This window comes from Sander vitreus, chromosome 22, assembly GCF_031162955.1.
Source record: "Sander vitreus isolate 19-12246 chromosome 22, sanVit1, whole genome shotgun sequence".
In the NCBI taxonomy this organism is placed as follows: Eukaryota; Metazoa; Chordata; class Actinopteri; order Perciformes; family Percidae; genus Sander; species Sander vitreus.
Genome location: NC_135876.1, coordinates 15,472,473 through 15,495,382, shown reverse-complemented (window position 1 = coordinate 15,495,382; position 22,910 = coordinate 15,472,473). Strand labels below are relative to the sequence as shown.

The 22,910-nt window shown below is 39.5% G+C and overlaps 3 protein-coding genes across 3 annotated transcripts in view; 2 read left to right on the top strand and 1 right to left on the bottom strand.

Moving 5' to 3' along the window:
- The first annotated feature begins 1,970 nt into the window (after window positions 1-1,970).
- hhatlb (hedgehog acyltransferase like, b) lies at window positions 1,971-6,716 on the top strand. The gene is made up of 11 exons (XM_078280770.1): window positions 1,971-2,076; window positions 3,121-3,188; window positions 3,303-3,416; window positions 4,220-4,414; window positions 4,495-4,704; window positions 5,101-5,272; window positions 5,380-5,524; window positions 5,609-5,644; window positions 5,723-5,924; window positions 6,010-6,151; window positions 6,230-6,716. Exons 1-11 carry the CDS (start codon window positions 1,971-1,973, stop codon window positions 6,436-6,438), a joined length of 1,599 nt encoding a protein of 532 aa, XP_078136896.1. The 3' UTR covers window positions 6,439-6,716.
- Window positions 6,717-8,041: 1,325 nt separating this feature from the next.
- On the top strand, window positions 8,042-11,483 carry klhl40b (kelch-like family member 40b). Its single transcript, XM_078280506.1, has 6 exons — window positions 8,042-9,190; window positions 9,740-9,900; window positions 9,986-10,093; window positions 10,263-10,448; window positions 10,665-10,814; window positions 11,095-11,483. Exons 1-6 carry the CDS (start codon window positions 8,042-8,044, stop codon window positions 11,204-11,206), a joined length of 1,866 nt encoding a protein of 621 aa, XP_078136632.1. The 3' UTR covers window positions 11,207-11,483.
- A 168-nt stretch (window positions 11,484-11,651) lies between these two features.
- The window catches only part of zbtb47b (zinc finger and BTB domain containing 47b), a 31,040-nt gene continuing 19,781 nt past the window's right edge, over window positions 11,652-22,910 (bottom strand). The window contains exons 3-6 of the mRNA XM_078280296.1: window positions 22,103-22,250; window positions 21,476-21,591; window positions 20,216-20,360; window positions 11,652-19,289 (exon numbers count right to left, since the gene is read on the bottom strand). Coding sequence (XP_078136422.1) covers window positions 18,844-19,289; window positions 20,216-20,360; window positions 21,476-21,591; window positions 22,103-22,250 — 855 coding nt within the window. The 3' untranslated portion in view covers window positions 11,652-18,843. The remainder of the gene's footprint in view (window positions 19,290-20,215; window positions 20,361-21,475; window positions 21,592-22,102; window positions 22,251-22,910) is intronic.

Below are 22,910 nucleotides of genomic sequence, written 5' to 3'. Positions count from 1 at the left end.
GGTCAGTATCACAACAGGTGCTGTGGAGGACGATGTGAAGTGTGTGACCGTGTGGCATTTTTAACAGCAGGCATTGTGAAGAGAAAACAGGCAGATATTTAAATAGAGTTATGTGTAGACCTGAAAGATAATTTTGAGCATGTTTTTCGCATGACATAGCAATGCAGCGTTGTTTTGATGCAACATAACTAATGGATAACTTAATTGGGAAGAAGTTGTTTGGTTAAAAATAGCAGGCAGCTGTTCTTTGTTGATGTAGCCCATCTGAGTTCTAATAAGTGGGAACTCGCCCTCCACAGTGCTTTTTACCTGATAACCTCACACAAGTTAAAATTCCCAACTGATAGTGGCTTTTAGGATATAAAACAATAATTTCAACCGTGAGAGACACGTGGACCACATGATACTGCATTATTCTACAAGCCTCTGACAGCCCTGGAATGTAAAATAGAAAAGAAACATGCTTCTTATATTGCAGAAGAGACATCTGAATAAAGCATGCAGCTGTATTGTAAAGGCTAATATTGACAAAAGCCTAATATTTCTATTTGGCATGTACTGTACATAGTATGAAGAAGTAGCAGAAGTGTACAAATCCTTTACTCAAGTGAAGTAGCCTACTGTGCTTAAGTACAATTCTGGTGAACTTTACTTGACCATTTCCATTTTATGCTACTCTGACTACTTTTACTTCTGATACTTTACTTACTTTACATTTTTATCATTTTGAATGCAGGCCTTTTACTTGTAAGAGTATTTTTATATTAAGGTATGGCTACTTTTATTGAAGTAAAATATATCAGTTTCTTCTACCACTGAAAGCAATGCCCCAATCTGAAAATACATTTCGTAAAACAAAGCTATAAAAATGGTTCTCTTAACAGTGTCAAATTATGAATGTGTTGTAAAATAACGTTGTACAGTAGATGATCCAGGTCAAGTACAAGGCAGGCTACCTTGAAAGTACATTTACTCAAGTGCTGTACTGTACAAGAGGTACATGTTCTTTACTTGAGTACTTAACTTCTACTTTATACTTCAAGTTCACTACATTTCACAAGAAAAATATATATTTCACTCCTACATTTTTTTCACAGCTATAGTTTTACATATTTTACATATAAAATATCAATGATCAGTTTATAAAATGTGATCCATTGTAACTACCTAACCATATAGCATTACTTTGACCAACTATAACGTTAAAGTACAGCTTACATGCTAAAGCATCAATAAAACGATCCAATAATATAATACTGACAGGGGCCATTCTGTGTAATGAGTACTTTTACTTTTGATTCTTACTTTGTTGCTATAATGTTTGCACTTTCAATTAAGTAAAAGTAGTACAAAAGTTTTACATTGTGGTATTGCTACTTATACTTAAAATAATCAGAATCATTCTCCCACCACTGGTACAAAGCCTAATTACAGTAGGTGCAAAAAGTACAGTAAAGTACAGATGCTAAATCTCCCTCTGAAGTATCATCGTGGAGTAAAAGTATAAAGTGTCACAGAAAGAAAATGCCTACAGTATAATAGTACAGGAAGTAAATTACTTTTACTTTCTACTACTTTCTAATAATACTAAGTCAGGGCAAGTACAGTACTTCACACGTGACAGTGACCTAAATCAAGAATGATTGAGAAGTTTGGAATAGATGTCTCTCATACAAAAATGTAAGTGCCATTGTTGCACTTTCCTTTTTAGCTTTAACCTCACAGCTCTAAAGTGTCCTCCCTCCTGTTGTAGCCTACAGAAGTGAGTATGATGAGGGCAAAGAGGTGATAACCTCCATGTGAACCATTAGTTTCTTATTTGTTGGCGAAATAAGCCAGCCAAGACGTGCTGTGATGCCATGCAACACAATGTTGTTTTCCAAGTAAAACCAGGTTTAGTTGTACAGGTAAAGTGTTAACTAGTGTTTGTGTGTTCAGGAGCTTCCAGAGCTCTTCCTGTCTGTGTCACCATGGGAATCAAAGCTGCACTTCCCAAATATGAGATCTATTTTTACAACATGGTGCTTTGTCTGGCCATGTTCTGGGCTGCTGGCTGGATCTTTGACGTGTCCAATTGTGAGTAAAAGCACACCCACAAACACCCAAACACAAATTGGAAAGAGTACTGAAATGTCATGCTTCTCAAATACAGTTAATGCTCCGCTAATAAATATGACTCTAACAACGTTTAACATGCACACAAACAATCACTCATCAAACTATACTCACAATTAATTCAACTAAGAATACGTCTGTAGATACCCACTCAGTATCCAGCTAATTAAGTCAGTGATGGCACTCAAGTTTCCCAGTGAGGCATGCACAATAAGCAGGACCCTGAAACAGAGCAGCCAAATGGAATTTAGCCATCATTAATGTTATTATTCATACCTGTGCTTTTCTTAACACTGTGACAAATGTCTTTTGTATAAAAGGCCTACTGTATGGAACAAAAACATGTGTATTACAATGCAATGTGTCACATTTTATAGATGTGAAAATTACAGATTATGTAACGGAAAAATAAAGTTCAGAGCAAACTCCAAAATAAGTGCTACAAAAGTCGATGTGTGTGAAATCCAATGATATACAAGTACATAAAAGGCTGCACAAATACAATAACTTTTAATTTCCAATTTACTTTCCACATTTAAACACATACTCTCCTGCAGATGTGCAAACACATAACCATGTATGAACTTTTTTAGGGAAATCAGTGCATTTCTTTACCCAAAAATGAGTCTGGAACTGTAAACCTGATATTGAGTACGAGTTAGAACTTTAGCCGTGTGTAGTGTAGTCACTTACAGGCAACACAATGTGCAGTGTACATACAGTACAGGGTCAGAGTCACTGTGTGAGGGTGAAGAGTTGGAGCTATGCAGACCACGCAGAGGAGATCAGGTGTCAGTATTAATACCACAGAGCACAAGAAGAAAATAGGTCCTGTGTTGGCTCTGCAATTATTTAGTTTCACTGTCACTTGTAACAAAAGTTTAACATTTGCATTCAAGGACAAGGACCTTTTAAATAGAGGGAAAAGAAAATATAAAGTGACAGAAAATGTAATTTTTTTGTGTGTTGATGTTCAAATGTAATGACTTTTTTTTCTATTTTCAGCAAGTGCAAACAGAAAGACGTTTAAAACCAGCGTGAAGCCAGGATGGTACTACTTTGGGAGGAAAATGGTGAGAGAACCTGATATATATATATATATATATATATTCATAATATATCATAAGACATTTTGTCATGATGTAAAAATGTTTCTGATTTTCCTTTTTCTGCTCATTTATCTACAGGATACGGCTGATTTGGAGTGGATGATGTGGTTTTCCACCTTCAGAGCGCACATCCTGTTTGCTCTCTCTGGTCATGTGCTGTTCGCGAAGATCTGCTCCATGTTGGCTCCACAGGTGCTTCTACTGACGGACTGATTGAGTATCTGATTGAGCTGCAGCAGGAAAAATAATTTAGTAAAGGATGTAAAGGATTCGGGTTTAAGGATCCGAGCAAAACATTGAGCCACTGTGAAATGAGGTAGAAGAAACACTGAGATTTATCTCTCACTGTGTTGTGTTATTATGAATACTTGGTGACATTTGAAATCCTCTTTGTCACAATTCCTTTTTACGACATTGCACAGTCACTTTTAATATCATTAGCTGAAAAGCAGATAATGAATAGAACCAGGTGGAAAGAAAATGAAAATGTAGCTCTATATTTAGCACGTTCACTTATGCCAGTTTGATTTAGTGTAGATGTTATATTTGTTGTTTTGCGTAAACTTTTTCACTAATTCACCCTTCAAGTGGAAATTTGGTCAGTTCAGAATAAAAAAGTGTTCTTAGTTATCAATTGACTGTAAAGATACAGCTTTGTGGAGCAATTTATATATACAATTTAAAGACACCAGCTCCATCATTAGATTTATTTTTTGGGTATTTTAATTGTTTAGTTTTAGAAGTAGGAGAATTTTCTCAACCCATAGAGAAACACTTAACCATTCAGTTTATTAAAAAAAAGCATATTCAAAATCACCAAATGTAGAAATAGACTACATGGTTTTCACTGTATGGAAAGGGGGAGGAAAATTGTAATCTGAAAAGTAACTACAGCTGTAGGACAAATGTAGTGAAGTAAAAAGTGGAGTTGAATACAATGGAAATACAAGTACCTTGAATTTGTACATAAGTGACACTACATTTCTCTCCCACAGTACAGGTCCCTGGTGTACATGGTGTATGGGCTGCTGGCCGTGTGGACCAGTATGGGTTGGACCTACGTCACCCTCATCCTGTCCCACTGTATCCTGCTCTACAGCATCTCCTTAGTGAAAATCCGCTGGCTTTGCTTCGTTGCCGGCCTTTGTACACTCGCTACATTCAAGTGTGAACCCTTTGTGTCCTGGCAGGTAAACTGCGGCCACTTAATAGAAGTTCCATTATAAAAGTTACGAATATTAACAGTTTAGCCTTTTTCTCCTCAATATAGGCCGGCTTTGTGGAGGGTGACTTTGAGCTGCGTCATGTTCTCTTTTATGGAGGCTGTGGGTTTACCATTATGCGCTGTATGAGCTTTGCTCTGGAGAACTGTGAGAGGAAAGATGGAAACTACAACATCCTGGAACTGCTAAAATACAACTTCTACCTCCCCTTCTTCTATTTTGGACCCATCATGACCTTTGACAAGTTTTATGTTCAAGTAAGTTAAATGTATTAATATTCCCAGTCATCCAGCAGTTCGGACATTGTTCGACCTTGTTCATTTAGTGCCCTAGATGGTATTGTATTCATAGAGCGGTGGTTCCCAGCCTTTTGTTTGTATATGTCTATGGGTTATGACAAGGCCAACCAAAGAGTAGCGCTTTACCCTGTTTCATTTAAATATTTTTTATAGGCTTGAAGGGTTCAAATCATCCAATAATAAAAGAAGAAATAAATTTTATAGGATCATCTGAAAACATAAATATCATTTTGTGAGGGGGGGGGGCCACTGGGAACCACTGTGAACCACTGTCACAGAAGAGGCCTTTTTGAGCTGTAGCATAGCAACGTGGAGGCCTCTGGCTTTGTGACATGTGTCTGCTGCCCCCTGCAGGCCAACAAGTCAGACCTGACCAGGAAAGAGTGGGAGATGTGGAACATCAGTCTGCAGGGTCTGATTCACCTGGGAGTCGTCATTGTCGTGGACGTCCTCTTCCATTTCATGTACATCCTCACCATCCCCACCGACCTGAAGCTGCTGAAGCATGCCTCTGACTGGGCTCTAGGTCTGTGCCACCTCCCCCAAATACTAATGTGTTGACTTAATGCTGCGGCATGTTAAGCAGAGCAGACTTCTTTGACAGCATAGCTAATGCAACTGCATTGTTTCCAGTGGGCCTAGCTTACTTCAACCTGGTGTATGACTGGGTAAAAGCAGCTGTCATGTTTGGAGTCATCAACACAGTGTCCAGACTGGATCATCTGGACCCTCCCAAGCCACCAAAATGCATCACTATGCTCTACGTGTTTGCTGAAACGTGCGTACACAGCTTGATCACATTTGGCCTATTAAACCATACAAATCCATGAAACTAAACCAGTTGTTTTCTCTCCTTTCATAGCCATTTTGACAGAGGGATCAACGAGTGGCTGTGCAAGTGAGATCAATGAATTCAATTAAAGTGTTATTCATTTTGACAAATAAAGAGGTTCTGATGCCGTCTCATTTTCTGCAGGTATGTGTACAATTACCTGGGCGGAAAACATGAGAATGTGGTGGAGGAGCTGGTGGCTACACTGTGCACCTTCGGCGTCACCATCCTCTGGCTGGGACCCTGCGAGGTGGTGCTGATCTGGGCTTTCCTTAACTGTTTTGGCCTCAACTTTGAGTTGTGGACTGCCAAGTTCTTCTGCATGGAGCCTTTTGCTTCTTTTGAGGTTTGTTAGCCGAGGTGGTCTTTCACATTTCAGTTAGAATACTGACACAAAATGCTTTTTGTACATATTAATGTTTTATTAACAGATGGCGATGTCAGAAGCAATGTCCCGTCGGATCAGAGCCATCTTCAATACTTTGAACTTCTGGACCATTGTGTTGTACAACATCCTGGCCTTGAACAGTTTGGACTTTGCCAAGTTGGTTGCCAAGCGACTGCTTCTCAAAGGTGATTTTGTTTTGTTAATTTCAAAGACGGTTTATTTTTTGATCAACTCCATTAATCAAGTTGTTTTTACTTCCCCAGGCTTCCCTATAACCACCATCATCACCATGTTTGTGACCTACTGCCTGATTCAAGTGATTAAGGAGAGAGAGAGGGGGCAGGCCCTTATCGATGATCCCGATCCTCTTCCTCCTGCTCCCCCTACAAGCGCCGCCCCCGCCAGCCCAGCAGCAGCTTCACCCACTGCTGCTCAACCAGTCGCAGATCTGAGCAAGGAAAAGGCAGAGTAGATATTTTCACTAACAGCATAGGATGTTTACAGCCAAGAGTGTTATCGCCAGTCCAGATTTTAAACCATGAATTGTGAATGGATGCTTGGTTTCTGCTGATGTAGAAAAAAAGCATTAACTGTAAATAAGTTTACCATCATGTGTTTATACCTAAAAGGGAATAAAATAGAGCCTAATGAAAGACATTTACTCAAACATGATGTAATATATAGTATAATGTCCAGTAGCCACTGAAAATAAATAACAATAAGTGTAGAGATGTTAAACGTACTGAAACCTTTGTCATTAATTAAAATAAACTGCAAAGATTTGTTCAAATGTTTTGTGTGTATATGGAGAGTGTCCTTTCTGATGGAGCTGTGTGAATATGACTGAGAGAAAGGGGCTTATTACAGTACATGAGTCAGTGTTGAGTCTTAGGGTTGTGAGGTATTTGTATAGCGTTACCTCAGCAGTTGGCAGCTTTATTCCTGATGCCTCCACACTGGAAACCTTTATAACTCTGGTCACACCTGTGGTGAATCACCTGGATGTGATAAAAGACATTTACTGATAGGGGCTAATTTCCTTCTTTTTTTTTGTAATAAAATGGACTATTGTATGTCTAAAACGTATTGTATATAAAAATGTATTGTAAAAACATATCTACAAAACATTGTAATGAATATATATTGTATATTTTAAAGAAGGCTTAATTCCCTACAACAGCATGGCTCTGTAGTTTCTTAGCAAACATTCCTAAAACAGAAGTAAACTAGGTCTTTGTTGGGCACTATTTTAAGCCGTGCTTTAATACACAATTGGTGTGCGGGTGAGTATTTACGGCTGCAGAACAGTGTATGTGGAATTTACAACATAGACAAAATAAACTACAGTGACCATGTTCATGGTAAAGAAGAAACATGTCACCTAGTGCACAACATTGAGGTCTATGGCACAAAAGAATAATTTGTAGCAGGCTTTGGCAACACAGAACACAAAAATAATTGTTAGTAGCAACAATTCTTCTGATTTTGATCTTTTAGTGGGATTTGTTGACAATAAGAAAAAGGAACAATTTCACCGGGACAACAAAGTAACAATAGTTTGTTCTGAGGTTACGTGAGTTCCATAACGCAACATGAATATCATGTAAATGTAGTAATATAAGAAATTAACAGAGTGACACTGTTGCTATAATGACTAACCCATCCACTCCAGATGCCCGTGACCCGTGACTCAGGATGGACATATTTCCCATGAAGCAATGTGTCAGCTGTCCGAGAGTGGGTGGATGTTCCTGGGGAGTGGGTGGGGTCGAGGATGGAGGTGGAGAAGGGGATTGAAGCGTGGATATTGCATCTCATGTTCCAGAATGAAGCCCATAGCTCCACACCGAGCACCCGGACTATAAATAACCTACCAGTTGGAGCTCAGTTGAAGGGTCAGGACAGCTGAGGGAGTGGGCCGTCCCGGGGTTCAGCTGGTGTGGGCTAATAGCAGACGGACTGTGCATCTGAATCCTCTTTCCAGGCTAGAAACTAAAACTCTACTATAAAGAAGATCCACTTTTGTTTGATTTGAAGCCCCTGAAAGGCTCTTTAAACTTGCCCTGCCAGGAACGATGGCTCTGCCAATAAACCCCATGGACGAACCCAGGCTGTACCAGCAGACGTTGCTCCAGGACGGCCTGTTCGACATGCTGGAGAACGAGAAGCTGGTTGACTGCGTGCTGAAGATCAAAGACAAGGAGTTCCCCTGCCACCGCCTGGTCCTGTGCGCCTGCAGCTCGTACTTCCGCTCCATCTTTCTGTCTGACCTGGAGGAGAGCAAAAAGAAAGAGATCGTCTTGGAGGATGTGGAGCCGGGTGTCATGGGGCTGGTCCTCAAGTACCTGTACACCTCCAAAATCAATGTGACAGAGCAGAATGTCCAGGACATCTTCGCAGTGGCTAATGTGTACCAGATCCCTTCAATTTTCACTGTTTGTGTGTCTTTCCTACAAAAGCGCCTGAGCCTCAGCAACTGTCTGGCTATCTTCAGGCTCGGCCTGATGCTGGACTGTCCCAGGTTGGCCGTCTCTGCCAGAAACTATGCCTGCGAGCGCTTCCAGCTCATCTCCAGAGACGAGGAGTTCCTCCAGCTGCTCCCCAGCGAGCTGGCAGCCATTTTAGCGAACGACAATCTGAACGTAGAGAAAGAGGAGGCGGTGTTCGAGGCTTTGATGAACTGGATGTCCCGGGACACTGAGAGCAGAGAGAAAGATCTGCCAGGTTTGCTGGATTGTGTTCGTTTGCGTCTGGTCGACGAGGATTATCTGAAGGAAAAAGTGGAGAAACACAAACTGATCTCCTGTAATCCTGAGCTGCAGCAGAAACTCCAGCTGGTTCGGGATGCTCTTGCTGGGAAAATGCCGGAGGTTAAAAAAAGCAAAAGCAAGAAGGAGAATGGTGGAGCAGAGAAAGATGGAAAGAATGAGGATACAGCAGAAGAAGAGGAAGAAGAAGAAGTAGAAGAAAGTCTTCTCCCAGGCATCCTGAATGACACCCTGCGATTTGGCATGTTTGTCAGGAACTTGATACTAATGGTGAATGAGGCAGGCGCTGTGGCCTACGACCCGACAGGGAACGAGTGCTTCGTAGCATCACTTTCCACACAGGTCCCCAAGAACCACATAAGCCTGGTCACCAAGGAGAACCAGATCTTTGTGGCAGGAGGATTATTTTTTGATGAACAGAACAAAGAAGATCCACTGTGTTCTTATTTCCTACAGGTAGGCAAATACAGATTTGAAAGAGGAGAAAGTATTATTTAACAGTGTAACATTTATATTTTATATTTATATGCAACACATAATATGCCCCCTCTACTGCTGAATGATGCTCAATATTTGTATTAAACCTTTTAAAAGCCGTTGTGTCCTGGTGGTTGTGTTTAAAACCACAACATTTTATTTTACGTTCTAATGGTGATCTCAAAGTTTCCAAAGATACCAAATATGTCAGGGTGAATTCTGGGAAAACGTGGATAAAATGAGGCAATCTAGAATATATCTGTTTTGATGAAATAGTGCAGCCAAACAAATCATGGTGTGTTGTGTTTAGATATCACACTCAATGTAAATGTAATTTAGCTTCAATGAAGGTGGAACAATAAGGGTTTGACAGCCTTAAACATTTAGCTACATACAGAGAAATTAAAAGTGGAACATTGGATGTTAGGGGTTTTAACCTGAGTGCATCTACCTACCTACTACAGCATGTATACTTGTATATACTAGACGTAACCCCATTCACAAATGTTTGACCTCCTGTGACCTCAGTATGACCCGGTTAGTGCTGATTGGCTGGGGATGCCTCCCCTCCCGTCTCCCCGCTTCCTGTTTGGGCTGGCCGAGGCTGAGAACTTCATCTTTGTTTTGGGAGGGAGGGAACTGAAGGAGCAGGAGCACACGCTGGACTCAGTTTTGGTCTATGACCGACAGTGAGTTCAAGTCAAAGTTAATTGTAAACCATTTAATGGACTGCTGTTCTCAGCACTGAATCCTAATTCATTTACACCTTTACAGATCTTTTAAATGGGGTGAATCAGAGTCACTTCCTTATCCGGTCTATGGACATGCAACTGTAACCCACAATGATGTTGTTTATGTGATCGGAGGAAAGGGAGATACCAAGTGAGTATTAAGTGGAATCAAAGCATTAATATCCATCTTTGGCAAGTGTGAAGGCTATATTCTTTAACCCAGCAACACATGGAACAGGGATAATTTTCTTAATAAAGGTCATATTAAGAGACCACTAGGACCTCAGATACACTATGTTCTTTGTCTCTGTTGTGAAAAGGAGCTGTCTGAAGAAGATGTGTGCATATGACGCCAGGAAATTTGAATGGAAGGAGCTCGCACCCATGAAGGTTGCACGTTCTTTATTCGGAGCCATCGTTCATAAGGACAAAATATATGTGGCGGCAGGAGTCACCGACACTGGGCTGACAGACACTGTGGAGGTGTACGACATCGCTACCAACAAGTGAGTTCCTGTGATCTAGTGCGCTGTTCCGAATATGAACTTTGCAAAAAGGAAAAATCACACTGAAGACATTGTACTGCTGTTTACCTGTTGTTTGCCACATTTTACATAACTACCTTAATTTTAAAGCAGTTTTTTCTTCCATGAGGAAAAAACACTTAAAAGGTTAAATTTAGCTTAAAAATGTGTGTTTGTGTGTGTGTTTACATTTTTCAGGTGGTCAGACTTTGTAGCATTTCCCCAGGAGCGTAGCTCTCTGAACCTGGTGTCTGTGGCTGGCTTGCTGTACGCTGTAGGAGGTTTTGCCATGATGCCTTTGGAGGACAGCGACGAGATCGTTCCCAAAGAGATGAACGACATCTGGAGGTGGGTCATAACAGACACGTTCATTCATTCATCCATAGCGCTCTTTGTCACCCTTTGTCATGTTGGACTACATGTTAACAGAAAGTAAAACAGGGAGTCTTATTTTTAGCTTCAGAAATAATTGTTAACCATTTGTTCTGTAATGTTAATTTAGCCAAAAATTGTATATTGTTATTCATGATATGTACAAACAATCCCAGAGTATGCACTGTTGATTGCTAGATTTTCAGTGTGTGTCCAAGTTTTACCTTTCATGAACAGAGTCTGATAACCTCCTCAGGTTTGACGAGACAGAGAGGAAGTGGAATGGGATACTCAAAGAAATCCAGTATGCTTCAGGGGCCACTATTCTGGGGGTCCGCCTCAACACCCTGCGTCTCACCAAGATGTAAAACCCCTTCCAGTCCCAGCTTGTTAACAAAAATTTGTGCACAGTGACATCTGACATTAGCAGAATTGTTAATTATCAGCTTACTGTGGTGTTCAGTTTGTTTTATTTTAGACTATGATAGCAGCTCTAACTATGTAGCTATACTTTTGGCTTAATATCAAACAAAATTCTCCTATTTGATTGAAGACATTTTTATATACGTGCGTTTCAGTGATTTAAATATGATTGAGATTGTAAAACTGTAAACAATCTGTAGGCTGTTGACATTTTTTGCACTGTAATGGAATAAAGTATTTAGCACCAAACACTGTCTCAGCAGGCATGGAAATGTGTTGGAAAGAAGTTGTGCATTTCTCAACAGATGGCAGCAAAGTCATAATGTAGCTGCCTTCAGAGAGCATGGCTGGAACATGATACAGTTAAGAAACAAAAAAACAGCACACATCTCCATTTGCAATAATATATCTATACTGTTTAATATTGAAATGATTTCATTACGCTCTGCTGTGTTACAGACAGCAAACACTAGTCAATAATACAATAAAAGACAGAAAATACAGTCTAATGGTATTAGCACCTCTAGACACTATCGGCCCTGTACGGTTTTTAGTATTTTAATATAGCTTAACTTGACAACTACTGCCTACACATGGTCTTTGTACACCAGACACTGTACACTAAGACATAGTGTTTACATTATAAAGTAGAGAATCAGCAAATAACAGTACACATTATGATTTAACACAGCGGCAGTATGAGTAAGTATGGGAAATGTAGAGGGTATGTAGACAATACATATTTGAATCGACTATGGCATTGATGCCTATGGTTATTATCACATTTATCTTTGCCCAAAAGGGGGAAAGTCACCATCGAACAAACTTAACAGAACAGCCAACCAAACTTTCACATGCAAAGTAACAAACATTTGTTTTCCAAATTTATGTTCTAGTTTATATGGAGCCCAGAAACTGACAAAATTCAGTATTATCAGATGAGTCAAATATACAACTGAACACACAATACTGTCCGTTAAAAAAATTTAGTGTAAAAAGGAACTTTATTTTAACCTCAAATCAGTTAAAAAAAGCAAATCGCTAATATGTGTGTAGGTCTGTGTGTACCATTTGTGAAGAAATTTAGAGGACTGCGTGGCTAGCTAGCTTAACTGAAAACCCTGGTGGCTAAACACACTGAGCACCAGCCTTGTCAATTATGTTGCAAACTTTATTATTCAGTGTTATCTTTTACATTTTGTAAACAAATGAGTGATTTAAAGCAACACTAGAGAACTTTTCCCACTTCGGCCCCCCTACAAGTTGGAAGCGGAATTGTCCATTACATTACATTGTGCAGTTCATTCAAACTACAGATCCGCTACCTGATCTGTAATGTAATGGACAATTCCACTTCCAACCTGTAGGGGGACCGAAGCGGGAAAAGTTCTCTAGTGTTGCTTTAATGGCTCTTTTTAAACAAACTAAGCTAAAATACAAAAAGTAGCTTTCTGCTTTTTAAAGGCGGTCAAAGGAAAAGTAATAACACATTTAATACTTTTTTTTTTGCGAGGGCTACAACGAACGATTATTAAAAAAATTAAAAAATATCAACTGACCGCTTAGTTTTTTTTTTTTTTTTTTTTTTGCGCAAAGTGGCAAATGTCTTGTTTTGTCCCAACCTACAGTCCAAAACTCAAAGATATTCAGTTTACTATCATAGCAGACTAAGGAAAATAGAAAATATTCACATTTGAGAAGCTGCATCCAGAGAATTTTGGCACTCTTTATTTAAAACATTACTCAAAACAATTAATCGACTTAAAGTGGCCATATTATGCTCATTTTCAGGTTCATAATTGTAATTTGAGATTGTATCAGAATAGGTTTACATGGTTTAATTTTCAAAAAACACCATATTTTTGTTGTACTGCACATTGCTGCAGATCCTCTTTTCACCCTGTGTCAGGTCTCTGTTTTAGCTACAGAGTGAGACCTCTCAACTTCTGTAACATCTTTGTCAGTCACACAAACGCAGTAGCTAGGTAAGGACTACATGAGCTAGCTAGCTGTTTCTGCAACTTCGGCCTGTACAAGGCAGGATTAGCCGGGAGACTTCTTCTAAATGCTTCTTCCAACTTTGTGTGGAATACCTGCAGAACAGGGACATGTAAGTAGTTCTATACAATTTATTTTGTAGATTAGGGCGAATTTGTGTGTGTTGTAGCAGTGTTTTGCCATTGAGAACGAGCTAGCATGCTAGCTTGCACGGTTAGCCCCCTAGGCCCCTCGTCTCGGCTAGTTACGTAGAAAGCCGTGCAGATTTTGACCAGCTCACCTGGAGAGTGAAGGCACACATTCAGAAACCGTATCTCACTCAAAACAGCATGGATGGGTTTTTTTTCAAAGTTTGTATGCGTGTGGAAGCACCAGAGACACAAAATATTCCTAGAAAAAGTGATTATTTTTATAATATGGGCACTTTAAACTATCAAAGTAGTTGTTTAATAATTTTCTATCACTCAATTTTAATAATTTAGCAAACAATTTATGTGTTCTATTTTATTTATATTAACACATTCATAGTTTTGACTCGTGCGATTACCTTTTGTCAGTTTTGGGGCTCCATAAATTTGCACCCAAAATATGAGTAAAAAAACTGCTCCATTCTTAATAAAAGAGCTTTCTTTACACATTTCTTTAAATTCTTACATACACACAATGCTTTTAGTAACTGCTACTAAAATAAAAATATTCCCAAAACATTTCTTGAAGCTGAAGGCCACAAAATACACACTTCGGCACTAGCAGCTACCCAAAACCCCCCAAACTACAAGTCCAAGTGAAACCCAACTTGGAAATCCCATGAGCACTCTGCTTTAAACCAACTGCCATCATCAAAGCTTCATTATTTGACAAACATTTCCCTTGGGTAAAATGCAGAATGCACAGTCACTAGGATGTCTATGCACCCAGCTAATCACTGACAAACCCTTATTTAAGGACAAGGGTAGGCCAACCTTTGCTTCATCTAACACAAGCCTTTGGCTGCTAGCCTTAGTAAAGGAAATTTGGCTAATTAAAAGACATAAAGCCTACTTGCCTAGAATATATGACTCCTATAAAGACAAAATGTCCCTTCTCAGTTTCTAGAATCTCTGCTCTACTGCCATTTTACTTTTAAACAAGAAAAATTTACATTTTAAAAGATTGTTATATCCTTTTTTTAGGATTTGAGTGACGTCAGAGCTTATAAATGTCTGTCTTTGATACATTTTTAATGTCTTTGATACATTTGAATGCACAGTTTGATTAAGTGTTGCTTTGATGATGTCTTATTTGCAGCTGGATTTAAGCAAGACTTGTTCACTAAACAATCCAAGACATCAATTCTGCTTTATAGGGTGGATTTAGACTTTCGTGCTTCCTCCGGACACCGTTCATGAACTATATATTTAGCATAGTTTGAAAAGTGGGGTAAAACAAATAATTTGGTGCTTTTAATTGGACACATTTGACCTTTAAAAACAAATCAGATCATGTGCTCACTGTCATTCACCTCTAAAATGATAAATGTGATTCAGTTTGATTTATAATAACAGCAATTGATTAACACACTGGTTTGGAAGCCTGTACTGAAGTGTATTCTAGTGTAATATTTAAAACTGATACCAAGCAGGTACAGTAGGACTTATATATTGCAGGGTCTGAACAAACAGTTTTGACGTCCCTTTGGTCCAAATAAAATAATAACACCTGCCCAGAACACATTTCTGGCAGAGACTGCATTTTTGCAATTTCCTATAATCGTATGCCATGGAAATATATATATATTTAAAAAAAAACTAAAAAAAACACACACACATTTTGATTCATATAACTGTTTCTATATCAGCCTTCAAACCATACTAGCTGAACTGGAGTATAAAGTGCTCACAATAATTGATATCTTTCTCATTACTCAATTTGGCAACTGACAACTTCCTTTATATTTTCTCATGAAATATAACAGTCACATGTTAAAGTCCCTCCAATAGGAGCAAACTGGTAAGAACTAAAACTAATTTCTCTTAATTATGGTAGTGATCGGAGAACAAGCCAATCAGAAACAGCCGTAGCTGTACTGTCTGCCCCCTCAGGGAGGAGTCATAAATACTTGTTAAAGAGCAGCACAGCGTCAAACAGGCAGACTGAAACAGAAAAACCAGGAAAGGTGCCGGGTGACACATAAATGGCTCCTCAGGCCACGTACTGCCACTTCTGCAACTTCCTAATAACAAACTCTGATCCAAATTTGAACAAATAACACAAAGAAATTGACTGTAATTTATAGATTTCGTTAATCATTTATGAGCATTAATATCCACACGGTACATTTAAACATAAAATGTATGCCTTCAGATTTAGCCGGCTGTGTGGTAATCATTTTTTCAGTACACACCTCTGCTATCTATTGTTCACCTTGTATCTGCAGTATCCCCGTTATGGGATAGTGTGGCAAGCAAATTCAAAGTGCATTAATCAGTAGTATTAACTACTATCCCTCCTTGTTTTCCATCAGCTACTATCATCATCCATAACACAAAAACATTCAAATCCCTCCGAGTATAAGGCGAATACACACACTATAACCACAGTATCTCAGTATCGTCTCTTGGGCTAGTGCTTCTCAAAACTGTGAAGTGGGAAAATATTTGGTAAGTACATTTTTAGCCTCTTCTTATGATCCCAAAGTACTATGAGCTTCTGCAGTGATAACTAGAGACACATTATAAATGATAATGTACTCTTAAGGGAGGCCTTTCTCTTTCTTTAGTGAAGCTAACAGAGTGCAGTTTACTAAGATACCACAAGAGAGCAACAGTCTATGTTTATGTGACATTGCCTTTAGTCCTCTCTGTGTCAACATTTAGAAGCCCCATCTACCAATGACTAGATCGATCCTTAGATGGGTATAACACGTTGGCAGTTACCTCATCAAACTGCTCAAAAAGTGTAGCTCATTTGTGACCCTGGAGCTCTCTGTCCAGTAAGGCTAAATTGGATTTATCACAGCCAGAATATATTCAACAATTTAACAGCTCTAGACTTTTCATTTAAAGGGCAGTCTCAAACTGGACCCTGTACAAAAGCAGCAAATCAAAGTACAAAACGTGTTATACACATGAAACAAAAGAAAAAGTACCATTTTCAAATAACATCTGTGGTGGCCCTAACCATTTAACCATGGCAGTTTAAGAAATACACGTAACTGGGGTGAACTAAGACATAACACTACACTAATTTGTCTTTTAAATAAAACGATGAACAGCTTATTACATTTACAAAAGCTTATCCACAAACTCCAACTTTCTGTAGTACCAGCCAAGACGCACGTGGGGGCACATTCAAATTACTCTCCAAATGTAAACATGAGGAATTAATCACAAGGAAGAAACACATCTTAACAATATTTACAGGTTAACGCTACACTACAAAAGGCTATGTATAGATAAAGTGAGTGGGAGTGCATCTATAGTGCACAGATACTCTTTTTGGGTAATTCATCGATTAGAATGCCAGATTTAAAAGAATATATTTTTTTGCGAAGTAGCCTATGCTTGTTTGCTTTCTTACAGAGTTGCGAAGATACCACTATCATATCTGTGTGCTAAATATGAAGCTACAGCCAGCAGCCAGTTAGCTTAGCATAAACACTGGAAACAGGGGGATAGCTAGTCTTGCTGGAAACAAAATCCACCTATCAGCACTTTTTAAGCTCACTAATTTACATGTTAATTCTTGTCTGTTTAAACTGTATGAAAAACGAAGTGTAAAAAATGACAATTTGTGACTTCATCGGAAGCAGAGCCTGACAGTAGCTTAAAAAACTAAGTGTTTTAATACCCTGTGAGCCGCAAATTGTCCTATTTCGGTATTTGTCCAGATAAAACAAAAAATTACTAAGCTTTAGGTGCTGGTAGGTGAATTCTTTTTTTTTCTTCAGACGGAGCCAAGCTAGCGGTTTCTTTCCGTTTCAGGTCTTTGTGCTTAGCTAAGCTAAGCTAAGCTAAGCAGCTGCTGGCTGTATCTAACGTACAGACATGAGAGTGGTATCCATCTTCTCATCTAACTCTCGGCAAGAAAGCAAATACGTGTATTTTTCCAAAATGTCAAGCCTTTAAGAGAAGAACTTTTTACTGACAAGGATTATTTTCTATTCTTTTAGTTCTACACCAGTAGATTAATGACAAACAATTGTCAAAAGTGCACAGAGCCACAAATGTTTGAGGGGTATTACATACTGCACGTCCCTCACTTCGATCAGCTTCTACAGATCACTGTTACAAGAAATTGACTAGTTTATAATAGTGATGTAATCGTAAGGAGCCCTTTTAGTGATGCACTTTGTTGTGCCAAAAGTACTCCCCGTCAGTGCTCTTTAAGAGATTTAGGCATTGTAATATAATGTTTATCACTTCACAATATACATCATGGTGAAAAGTGCACACTTAATGAGCTACGTACGCAGGTTTTTTGTGAATATTATTATCCCTACACTCTTGGTATTCTGCAAACTAATAACACAGATCGGGTTTAGTTGGGAAATGTAAGTTAACATTAACATTATATTTTAAACCTACAAATATACTGTAGGTCAGAGTACATTAGGTTTTTACTAACAAGTCACAGAAAAGTGCGATATCGTCTCAAAGCCAGATCTATAGGAGAGGAGCACACTTGCTTAATGTAAGCAAAAGATAAGCGTCAACAAATTACTTCACCTCCTGACTCGGGGGGGGGGGGGTAAGTTTTGAAGATCGTAGATTTGAAGATCCTCATCTCATGACTCAGCCTCACATCTCACACACACACACCGTCACAAACACCACATACTGCATTTCACGGTCGACTCTCCACGCATCACAACTTCTCACGCATCCTTACAAACTGACGTAACGTGCCACGGATTACACACTATCACAATTATAAAAATGGAGACAATTAGGAGTACATCTTAAATATCACTAGAGTTAAATGTAAGGTGCAGGATTGATTATAAATGCTGTATAACATTATCTAACTATAGCAGGTGAGCTAACAGGATTTGGTTATTGGCAATGCCATATACATGTATATGCTCAGAGACAAATCAGCATTTGGTTATTGCTGGGTCAGACCAGAACCACTCGCTACATCTTGGCAGAGAACGATCAAAAATAAAACATCTTTTCTCATCATAGTGTGGTTCTCGCTTGAGTGATGACCCCCATATGAGTGAGGATTTAGGAAACTCTTCCTCCTACTTTGTAAAAGATGCTACAATCAATGCATTGTGCAAGGCTCTGGGGAGATGTGTGTGGTGGTGGGATTGTAGTTGTAGTAGTTGTAGTTGTAAAATTCACGAGGAAAAGAGCGGTGACGACACGTCCTACTGGACTCTGAGGTTATATATTGTATTTAACAGAGTAAAAAATAACTATTTCTTATTGTGGTAGGTGTATGTGTGTGTTTTTATGAGGCCTCCATGTAGCCTTCAGTCAGTGTTTCTCCGCGGTGTAAATGTCACTGAGGTGCATCACTCTCCTGCTGCAGGAGTCCTCTTTAAAAGCTCTAAGAAAAACAAAAGTAACAAAAGTGCTTTCGATGCTACAGAGATTTGTTAGTTGTTGGAGTTCATCCTACCGGCAGGGAACAGGGGAGGCGGAGGGGGTAAATGAGGGCTGGGAGGCAGCCCCCCCATGGAGTGCAGCAGGGGGAGAGACAGCTGGGTGCCATGGAGGGGGTGTGGGCTAGAGGCAGCAGCGGGTGTGGTCGCAGAAGTGGCGGGGAGTGCCGTCCTCAGCTGCACCTGACCGGAAGAGTCCACGGCGGGTGAGGCCACAGGCCGATGGAGGCCGAGGGGGTCGTTGCCGTCAGTAACCATGGGGTTGCTGACGCGGAAGCATTTCTCCCTGTGGGCCTTGAGCATGTTGGAGAAGCGGAAGCGCTGGCCGCACACCTCACAGGGGTAGGGCTTCTCCCCGGTGTGGGTGCGGCGGTGGCGCTTCATGTTGGGTCGGCTCGTGAAGCTCTTACCACAGATCTCACAGATGTAAGGCTTCTCTCCTGCACAAAGATGGACACAACGCGCTGAAAAACACACCTTCTTGATACATTTTCAACTTGCATCATACAATTTAAAGCTGCTATAATCAATACTTAAAGTTACATTATGTAAGAATTTCTCCCATCTAGCGGTGAAATTGTATATGACAACCAACTGAATATTATTTTCTAGCTCTTCCTCCTACGGTGGCCGAACCCAAAATTAGCTCTCTCCATCGTTTACACGCAGCTGTTCTAGCCACTCCAATATTAACTTTGGTTTTGTTGCTTTGCCTGTCGCGTTGTCGTTTTAATTCTCTTTTTCGCTTCCCTGGCGAGTAATCTCCCCCTTGCATACGTCACTGTGCCAATAGGTGTAAGAGGGCGAAATGCGGAGGTATGTCACTCTTTGGCTAATGTATTATAAAGATGGAGGCGCTACATGCCGTCATTCGAGCGAGTCGCTCCTATGTATTCTGAATGATTCTGAATGTCAGATTCTACGCTTAGGAGAATACTTTGATTAGTTGGTGGAAGTAATTACACATGAATGAGTACATGTTTGTGAAAGAACAAAGGTTTTTTTTGCTCAGAATCAACTCAAAAAATTACACAATGTAGGTTTAAGGTTAGCAAATAGTTGGTTAACGTAGTGGTGCATTTAGCAGCGAAAGGGCCAGATATTTCCCTCAGGAGTTGATGGAGACCAAAACAGAGCTAAAAAGAGAGTGACTTCCAAAAACATGACTCAAAAAAATAAGTGCTAATGTTACTGCATGTCTGCGGTCAAGGAAATAAACTGTTTGCTAACCAGTTTGCCATATCAACCTAAATGTAGTCTGTGGAGTTTTTAACCAGTAGTTGCGCTATGGAGCAGAGTGGGAGAGTGGGTCTCCATTTAGTTTGTACTGTGACCTTGTGTTCTAGTAATGCAAGAAGTGACGCACCAGTGTGTGTCTTCATGTGTTCGTCAAAGTACTGTTTCATGTTGAAGTCCTTTCCGCACCACTGGCACATGAACTGCTTATGTCCGATGTGGATGCTCATGTGGGATCGCAGCTGGTATTTGTACTGGAAGCGCTCACTGCAGTTCTGAAATGGCACACAATGAACATTTTTACACAAAGTCTTAACAATCAGAAATAGTCTCATAAATGGTAGTCACAAAGAGAGTATTCGTGGGTTTTATTACATTTTCTTTTTGTGGAAAATGTAGTGCTCAATGAAACTGATCCATGAAAGTAAAAACTCCGACATGTCAATCTCTCTTATTTAAATCCCAGCTGTGAGATTTGTTTCTGTAAAACACATTGTGACAGATTTCAGTAATAAAATCAGAAGTATTTATTGTGAAATATAAACTATATTATGGGTATTACACATGTTGAGTTATACAACTTAAAATATGAGAATGGGTAAAGTTTTACAAGCAGCCCAACTGTTTAGAAATGTTTTTGATCATAGTGTTTTAACACTGAAAATAGTTTGAAAACACAAGAACATGTCAAATTCTTTGCTTTAAAAGGAATAGTTCGACATAATACGGTAAATATGATGCTAAAGCCAGCAGCAGGTAACTTCACTTTGCACCTTTTTTTTTAACCTTTGGACTGAGCCAGGCTAGCTGCTTTCCCCCGTTTCCAGTCTTCAGGTTATGCTAAGCTAAACTTCTTGCAGGCTGTAGCTTCATATTTACTGTACAGACATGAGAGCGGTATCAATCTTTCTCTCATCTAACACTCGGCAGGAAAGCGGTTAAGTTTATCTCCCAAAACTTCATGCAATTCCTTTAAGCAGTTCGGTCATTGTATCAAATATTCCCACAAATCATGAATGCAGCAAAAGTTACAGCCACATTCACAAAGGAAGAGGGACTATTTATTTAAGTGTGGTGTTGAGTGAGAATGATGCCAGAAAGCAACACACAAAACAGTTTTAATGGGGTTCCTGGTGTATAAACATAGCAAAATGATTTGTTTATGATAATGATTTTTCTTTGATCAGCACATCTGAATCCCTACCTTATCTGAATTCCTTGAGCTTAACATTACAAGCAACGGCCATAAAGAGACAATTTAATTTAAATAAAATTCTAGACACCATGCATTTCCAAACAGGTTTTAAAATGGTGGATATCTCAGTTGGGAGTAAAACTCTTCGTGCGAGTTAAGTGGAGAACAGCAGCAGTGTATTAAAGGAGCTCAAACCTCACACTTGAAGGGTTTCTCTCCTGAGTGCTGCAGAGAGTGAACCTTCAGGGACATGCTGCGCTTGAATGACTTCCCGCATGTCTCACAGGTGAACGGCATGTCCTTCGTATGGGCTACACACACACACACACACACACACACACACACACACACACACACACACACACACACACGTTAATGGTATTCAATATTGAGCCACTCAATAGCAGCAGGAGGACAAATAAGCTAACTACTACCCTAAAATAGCACTAAAAGAACAATACTGATGCCTTTTCATTGGCTAATTATGATGCTGAGGACAATGGATGTCTCATCTTGTAGATAATCAATTTCCTCTGAAGTTTCCACGTCGACCTCTCAAGTCACTCCTTCAGTAGGAAGGATAAATGGGACTCAGTGACATAGGGTACTTTACACAAACCACTCTTTTACCACTGAAACACAGATGGACACAGGGAATGAGATAAGGCTGTCTGGGAAACAAGATGCTTATCTCCCCAAAAAGTGGAAGAGGAAAGCAACACCCAAAACAAATCCTGCACAACAATCAGTGGAAAAGGAAGCCTAAAGTAACAACCGGGAAAAAAGCGACCAACCAGGAACGTTGATGTCACTGCTACTCACCGACCATGTGCTTCCTGACATGAGCCATAGTGTAAAACTTCTTCTCACAGATCTCGCAGGAGAACTTCTTCTCGGCGTAGCCATGGACGATCTTGTTATGCTCGTGTAACGACCACAGCTTTTTGAACGCCTTGCCACATGTTACACACTTACAGAAAAACAGAAAAAAACAGAAGAGGAGTAGTTTTGGGTATCCTCTGGAACAGTCTTTACAAACACAACCATCCAGGTGTGTGAGCTTACACAGATACTTGAGCGTGCACTGTACCAAAAAAGCAATTAGAGTCAGTAGATTAAAGCAGCAAATGATCTTCAAAACAACAGCAGGAGTCCAACTGCTCACTGCAGAGTGGAGGCACTGAGACATATCAGAATTTAGTATAACTAGGTGCCAGTTGACCGAGTTATTGACTCTGACCGGTGTTAATATATTTACACGATCGCAACTATGAATGTACTAATTATTAACTAAATAATACTTTAAACACTGAGAATACTATTATAACAAAGGGTAGAGGTTTGTGTCATATGTGAGGAACATATTATGATAAAAGTAGTCAAAGTGCCTTCTATAATACTGTCAGTTTAGCTAAACAATTAGACAAGCTGTGTTAATTCCTGTATTATTAATGCAATAACCCTACTTAAAATCATATTAAGTTTCACTGATATAGACTTTATACTCGACAGTGGATGATGTTGGATTTCCATTTTTAGCCAAATATCCATTCTTGTTTCAAAAGTATTATCCTTCATTTGCCTTAACTTGGACTATGTTTAATTTACAGCATCTTTGTAGGAAAATAAT